Source organism: Oryx dammah, unplaced genomic scaffold, assembly GCF_014754425.2.
Source record: "Oryx dammah isolate SB20612 unplaced genomic scaffold, SCBI_Odam_1.1 HiC_scaffold_16, whole genome shotgun sequence".
NCBI classification, from domain to species: Eukaryota; Metazoa; Chordata; class Mammalia; order Artiodactyla; family Bovidae; genus Oryx; species Oryx dammah.
In genome coordinates, this window is record NW_024070200.1 from 24404280 (window position 1) to 24411954 (window position 7675).

At 41.1% G+C, this 7675-nt stretch overlaps 1 protein-coding gene across 2 annotated transcripts; it reads left to right on the forward strand.

The window, feature by feature from the left end:
• Nucleotides 1-2794: 2794 nt before the first annotated feature.
• Nucleotides 2795-7102, forward strand: CFL2 (cofilin 2). Of its 2 annotated transcripts, none has more exons than XM_040256773.1 (4): nt 2795-2930; nt 4008-4315; nt 4433-4509; nt 4594-7102. In XM_040256773.1, the coding sequence occupies exons 1-4, from the start codon at nt 2928-2930 to the stop codon at nt 4704-4706; spliced, it is 501 nt and encodes a 166-aa protein (XP_040112707.1). In that variant the 5' UTR covers nt 2795-2927; the 3' UTR covers nt 4707-7102. The 2 variants fall into 2 exon arrangements, with proteins under 2 accessions (XP_040112707.1, XP_040112708.1); XM_040256774.1 differs by lacking the exon at nt 2795-2930 and adding an exon at nt 3048-3067.
• Nucleotides 7103-7675: the final 573 nt, after the last annotated feature.

The following is a 7675-nucleotide window of genomic DNA, read 5'->3' on the forward strand; positions in this document are numbered from 1 at the left end:
TGGAACATTCGAGTTTTGGTGGCACTAGTGGTAAAGACCCCGCCTGCCAATACAGAGACATAAGAGATATGGATTCAATCCCTGGGTCGGGAAGATCCCCTGGAGAAGGAAGGGCATGGCAACCCATTCCAGTATTCTTGCCTGGGGAATCCCAGCAACAGTAGAGCCACGGGGTCGCAAAGAGTTGGATACCACTGAAACAACTTAGCCTGCATGCACACAGTATTGTTTAGAGTCCTTCTGTCCCACTGTTAATCTTTTCTTTGGGCTTGAGATGGCTAAAGAGAACAGATGTGGCATGGTAGGCAGAATAACAGCCTCCCAAAGATGTCCCTGTCCTGTGAATATGTTACCCTACATAGCCAAAAGGGCTTTGTGGATGTGATTCAGTAAATGATTTTGAGATGAGAGATTATCCTAAATTATCCAGTGGATCCAAAGTAATCACAGTGGTTCTTAGTGGTGTAAGAGGAAGCAGGAGAGAGCGCATCAGGGATGCGATGACAGAAGCAGGGGTGCGAGTGATGGTACTGCTTTCTGGGGGCCACAAACCAAGGAATGTGGGCAGCCTCTAGAAACTAGAAAAGGCAAGGACACAGATTTTCCTCCTACAGCCTCAAAAGCAATGAAGTGCTGCTTTTAGTCCCATGAGTCATTTCTCACTTCTGCCCCTCAGAACTATAAGAATAAATTTGTGTCGTTTTAAACCACTAAAACGTGGGAGCTTGTTAAGCAGCCACAGGAAACTGACACACATGATGTCTGACACTCAGATCCCTCCACCACATAGGGGCCAAAACTCATGCAGCAATGCTTGGTAATGCTGTCTCTCTAGCAAGCAGCGGTAAATTCTGGTTATAAATAACAGGTGTGAAGAGTTGTTACTGGTTTCTACGTCCTAAGAGCTGGCCTTACAAGGGCATGTAGAAAGGTCTCACAGTCTGGAGGTGCTTCCTTTTTGTTCTCTTTCTAGCACTAAAGCATCTTAAAGTTGTTATTTTATCATCTATTGAGTACCTGTATGTGTGTGTTAAGTCCCACTCTTTGCAATCCCATGGACTGTAGCCTGCCAGGTTCCTCTGTCCATAGAATTCTCCAGGCAAGAATACTGGAGTGGGTTGCCATTTTCTTCTCCAGGGGATCTTTCCTACCCAGGGATCGAACTTAGGTCTCCCGCATTACAGGCAGATTCTAGGGAATAACCCTCCTCATTATGATTTTCCATCCCTAAATTTACTTAATCCTAAGAACACACACACCATTTCCTGAGAAACACTGGCACTCTAGGAAACTGAGTTTTAAAGCTGGAAAGGACTTCAAAGATAATCACAACGGCTTTCCAGGTGGTTCAGTGGTAAAGAATCAGCCTGCAATGCAGAAGACCTGGGTTTAATCCCTGGGTGGGGAAGATCCCCTGAAAGAAACGGAAATCCACTCCAGTATTCTTGCCTGGGAAATCCCATGGACAGAGGAGCCTGGTAGGCTACAGCCCATAGGGTCGCAAAAGAGTCAGACAGTGACTAAACCACCACCACAGCTTATAATACAGATGAAGAAGGTCTGCAGCAGTTGAAAATCCTTCCAATTTATAGAGATGGGGTAGTGCTAAGATTCACACTAGTTTCTCAACTCCTAGTTCTTACCATGCACTTCTGGCTTAGCTCACTTTGAAGCCTATCTGGACTATTTTGTTTCCAACAGTTTTAGTCATTAACAATTCTACTTTTTTAGAGCAAGTCTTCTTCACTTGAAAATAAGTTCAATTATTAATCAGAGTTTTAAATTCATTTTGCCAATTTTACAAATGAAGAAAGTAAGGTGGAAATGATGAATGTTCAGGAGAAAAGGTGATATAAATTAGCCCCAAAACTCATGAATGAAACACTTTATTAATTTTTCCTTGTATTAAACATAACCACATAAAGTGTTTCATTTAAACACTTTCACTATAAACTCATAAAGTATTGAATCGTCATGTAAAATTTCCTCAAAGTATACGGTGACAATTTTTTTCTATGATAAATGCAATGGATACTTGTAGTAAGTATCAAAAAGGTTTAGTCAGAGAAGAGCCTTGGCTCAGTCATATGGGTTTTGCTAGAAAAGGTTGTCATCGCCAAAAAGAGGGAGGAATCTCTATTCTTGGGTCCTCTTATTTGATGCCAGCTGTCAAAGGTAGGGGCCTCCTGAGGAAAAGACTATTAGCACAGAGTACAATCCTACTAAACCTAATAATATATAAAAGAATATTACTAAAGGATGTTATTAATACTACCCCCAATTCTCCATTGTTATTTCAACCATAGACTTTTAGAAAGTGCTTTCCCACCTCTGTTTATCATTTTCTTTTTGCTGAGTAATTCAGTTGTCTAGGTTTAACCTCAGCCCCAGTGTTTGTTCTCACTGAATTGATGGAAGGAGATCTAAATAATTTTCGCTATTTCTGACAGGGGTTTTCCATAAAGACCCACAACGTAGGCATCCAATGGAAACCACAAACGAATAAAAGACACCCGGTGCGCCGTTCGCCTCACACGCGCCCAACCCGGGGAATAGCGGCCTGGCCCTCGGGAGGCAGGGTGGAAACGCCCTCCCGGGAGCCGGCTGGACCGGACAGATGGTGCCCCGGGGTCGGAGACCTCTCCGCCAAGGCCCGCGGCTCCCACCGCGGATGCACAGCCCGCGGGGGCCTGCCGAGCGCGCGCGGGGTCAGGACGAGGACGCGCGGCGGGTGAGGAGGGCCGGCCAGCGGGAGGGCCGGCCCGGGGCGTGCCCACGTGACCGCCCCGCCCGCGCCGCAGCCCCCCGAGCTCGGGCCGCACTCCCGGCGTGCCCCGCACTCGCCGCCGCCCGCCTGCCCCTCCTTCTCCTCGCAGCGCCACACCGCCGGAGCCCGAGCCGCCGCCGCAGCCTCAGCCGCGGGCACTATGGTAAGGCGGGCGCGCCGGCCGGGGTTCGCGGGGTCGGGGGGCCCAGGGGGCCGAGGCGTGGCGAGTGCAGCCTCCCGCGCGGCTCCGCGGGGCCCTGGACCTGAGGCCGCCATTTTAACCTGATTTCAGCCTCCAAGGTGGGCATTCCTGCGGTGCGGCCCCGCTGCTCTCTTTCCACCCGGCGGGCCTGCCCTCTCGCCGTCAGGCCCGGCGAGGCCGCTCTTCGGATTCCTGGGGGCGGGGAGGGCCCGGGCAGGGGGCGACGCGTGAGGGTTCGAGGCCTGAGCCGGGCCGGCGGAGGCCGGGGGCACGGGAGGGTCCGCCGAGCTGTTCCCCCGCCATCCCACCCAGCTCGCCGCCGTTGCCCTTCGCTTCCTTATTTTATTCCCACGCGCGCTCTCAATTCGGTATGTGCGGTAAAAATCTCTCGCTGAAGGCTGAGCGTCTTGAGGGCCTGTCATGAAACCCTTAGGGGGAGATTAAGGAGGTGGGAAAACTCTTGAAAATGCTTTCTCGCCGTAAAAAGCTTTTTACACGCGATCCGTTAGTTTTGAAGTGCCTGCATTTGAGCTGTGAGTCAATTATGTTGTAGCCGTGGGCGGTTTGGAGTTCACACTTGATTCTCTTTCCTTATGAGGAAACGGCACTGGCTAGGATGACTTTAAAGAAAAAAATAGTAGAAGCATTAACTGAAATCCAAAAGTGTTTTTTTAAGGCCTGCCGGGTTGACACAATACAGAAGGTATTTTTGCTGCTGCTCCTGAAGCTCTGACATCACCCAGTGAAATAGGAAACATTTCAGGGATGGGACAGCCTGTATTTGTCCCTTTCCGTCTACCTTCCACTTGCTTCAACCTCCACACACCTTTTTTAAAAAGGATGAATGGAGCAGGATGAGTTAGAACCCTTAGGTACATCATATACTGATACTTAAAATGTGGCAAATCTGATTAGACGGCTTGCATGGTATGATGCAACTTTTGATGTCCAGACTAAAGTGAACCCTCTTGAGCAAACAGTAATTTTGGTTAAAACCGAATTACTTGTTCTGAATTTCTGTCCTTTCTTTACTTTCAGGCTTCTGGAGTTACAGTGAATGATGAAGTCATCAAAGTTTTTAATGATATGAAAGTAAGGAAATCTTCTACACAAGAGGAGATCAAAAAAAGAAAGAAAGCAGTTCTCTTCTGTTTAAGCGATGACAAAAGACAAATAATTGTAGAGGAAGCAAAGCAGATCTTGGTGGGTGACATTGGTGATACTGTAGAGGACCCCTACACATCTTTTGTGAAGTTGCTACCTCTGAATGATTGCCGATATGCTTTGTACGATGCCACATACGAAACAAAAGAGTCTAAGAAAGAAGACCTAGTATTTATATTCTGGTGTGTAAAAACAAAAGAAAAAAGTACTTTTAAAATGCAAGGATTATTATTAACATAGTCAGTTTTGCCTTTGTTTTTCTTTTAAATAGGATTCAACAATTTTTTTTCCCCCTGTAGGGCTCCTGAAAGTGCACCTTTAAAAAGCAAGATGATATATGCTAGCTCTAAAGATGCCATTAAAAAGAAATTTACAGGTACAAGCATTAACTATTTTGTGCAGAAGAATTGCTCCTTCTTAATTATAATAAAGTAATTGGATAATATTTTTTTCTTTTTAGGTATAAAACATGAGTGGCAAGTAAATGGCTTGGATGATATAAAGGACCGTTCCACACTTGGAGAGAAATTGGGAGGCAACGTAGTAGTTTCACTTGAAGGAAAACCCTTATAAATCAGTCAAGTGCCATCTGGATCTTAAGGAGCTTCCATTTCTCCAGCTCAGTCAATTGGAATAGTATTAGTTTTTTTTTTTTTTTCTTTTCCCACTGGGTCCTTCCAACACAGTGAATGAAGGAAATATCATTCATGTAAGCAGCCTATCAGTGATTGCCATTAGACTGTTTAATACTGTTACTTTTATGTAGAACCCAAGGAATGCCTTCCCATCATATTTTAGCCAAAACAACTGGGTATATGCCTCCTTTGCAGCAAACAGTACAGTTAATTGTGATTGTCGACGTGAATAGCTTAGAACACTACAAAGGGTTAAGCTAATTGAATGCCTTCAAAGTATTATCCACTGGTGAGATGGTAAACTTTATTCAGTATTACTGATAGTTGCACTTGATTGCAGTTCTGTGAGGCTTGAGCATTCATACACCTCACCTGCCTTGGCAAGTCTATTTTTTTGTGACATGGCAGCATGGATATAACACTATGCATTAAAAACACTTTTTTTGTAATAAATTTAATCCCCCACCAGAAAAGGAATGCCAATTAAGTTGTGTTAACTGTGTCATCAGCTTATCCTAGTACCTCAGTGTTCATTCCTTTTACCTGCGTATCTTCTTAAAAGAAATAGCTATTATTAATGCCTTTTTTCCCCCATTGAGTGTACACTACTGAATACATGTAGGAGTTTTATGTTTACCATGTAAGTGTTGCAACACTAAAGATATTTTGAGTATCAGTCATGATGGCAATTTCTGTATAAAAGAGCCTTAAATGGAACATTGTTTTTGAGATCAAACTCCCCACCCTCACAAAAATGGCCACGTTGCAATAAAAATTGTGGCATATTACAGAACGGTTGCCTTGTTTTCCTTGGACATTTTGCAAAATACCATGTGAAGCAACTCCTAGGCTAAACAGATATTATTAATCTCTGCACTGGTCATTTAAGAATTTTTTTGTACAACATTCTTGCATGATATTTTCCAGTTTGTTGATTTTATTTGGTTTAAAAAATATTCTATCCTAAAGCTAATATAAAATATTATTACAGAGGTATACTTTTATAAGCTTTATTTATTTCCTTATGTATTAATATGGTGATCAGGAATTATTTTTTGCACTTTGACATAAATACTCTTCAATATCTGATTAGTTCTCTGGATAAATTAGCATAGTTATTTTTTTAATTCACGTTTACATTTCTAAGTAGTTGACCAGTAGAAGAAACAGGAAGCTCTTATTGCCTATTTGGTCATAATGAAAATAATTTATAAAATGTTGTCCTTCAAAAGTTTAATAGTACTTTTCCTGTTTAGGAACTTTAATTTCAGCTACTATTTCTTAATATATTTCACAAATTAAAAAAAAAAAGTTTATATAGCAGTCTTAAAGATTAGTAGTGGAATTTGGCTATGGTCCAGGCGGCTCTCCTTATAGAGAATTTGATCTGTTCAGTGTGAGCAGTTTGCTGTTAGCCAGAGCTATTTATGGCAAACACATGCTTTTGTATCTTGTCATAGTTACCCACAAATGGCAAAACTGGACTTGATTCTGCTGGTATGCAAAACAGGCATGCTAGTAAGCAGTGGATTGTAGCTTAGAATTTAACCCCATAGCTCTGAAGAATGCTCTTATTAGAAAACGGGAACTGAAAAATCCCTTCTTTTTCTAATGTCGGGAAGTAATTTGAGTTTAATTAGTTTTTTTTCCCATGTTTTCAAAAGGTTTTTCAGATGAAAACAAAAATAGGAGGTAAATGTCTAGGTTTCCATTTAAAATTATATGAATGGCTTGGGATCTTCTGCACTGAGCAATTTTATTTCAGGCTTCCAGCTGTCCCTGTGAATTATTCTGGACGTTTTGATGGCTTTTTGGTAAGGCCAAACTCATATAAGTAAAGCATGAGAATACTGACATGTACTAAACCATATGTGTAACTGATACTTGTACCATGAAATTTTTCATTATTTTCCTCATTCTAAAAAATAAGGTACTCTAAAGTTGTGCAGTCTCTTGTGTTTTTATAGCTGATTTCTCAACTTTTCTTATGTACCTCTTTAATTATATAATAATTTCAGAGGTTAAATATTGCTTTAAACTGTGGTACTTTGATTTGTTAGATTGACAGAACTGATACTAATAATTAAGTTCATCTTTGAAATACATCTTTGTGCATAAAGCCAAAAATAATGATAATTAATGGTTCTTATGTTACTTGAGACTAATTTGGCATTTGAAATGATCATTCTACTTTACAATCATTTACATTTGAAACAGTGTTCCAGTTAGCTTTAAAAGGTATACGGTGCTAATTAGTAAAATATCAAGGACAATATTTTACTGCTAGCTTGCAAAATTATAAGTGTTTAAAAAATAAAATATATGAAACTATGTAAAGCTGTTGAGATGTGTTTACTTATACTTTGGGACACTAAAATTTTTTTAAACTAATATTTCAAATCAGAGAGGCACCATTATCTTTAGTCTGTTTTTTAGGATTTTAGTTGATATACTTTCTCGATAGATAACAATATTCTTTCAAAACAAAGTGTTGTTGCAGTTAATTTTGACATTTTTCAGACAAATGGGAACAGTTGGCATTTGTCCCAAACTGGCTATCAGCTGTTGTTTTCCATCATTATCAAAAATAATGTGGCCATCGTTGTGTATTTAATGTGCCTTTCTGATAGTGTAAGAAAAGCCTCTTCCTAGGTTTGAGTTTCTCTGATATGGATTCTTTGTAACAGCTAATTTATGGAATCCAGCAAATGAGCTCTAGGAGAAAATTATTTTTCCTTGTTAAAGAATAATCTCAGCAATGGTAATCATAGAAACACTATGGTAATCATTGGTAATCATTGAAACACTTTTCCTTAGGTTTGCATCGGAAAAATAATCTACTTTAGTTCTTTAATAATAGTTTGAGATCGCAAACAAGCATGAATATTCGTTTTTCTATGAACATTA

Bases quoted from the DNA above. Each gene is read 5' to 3' on its own strand.
- CFL2 (XM_040256773.1), top strand. The intron at 4,316-4,432 runs GTGTGTAAAAAC...TTCCCCCTGTAG, and splicing joins GACCTAGTATTTATATTCTG to GGCTCCTGAAAGTGCACCTT. The intron at 4,510-4,593 runs GTACAAGCATTA...TTTTCTTTTTAG, and splicing joins CATTAAAAAGAAATTTACAG to GTATAAAACATGAGTGGCAA.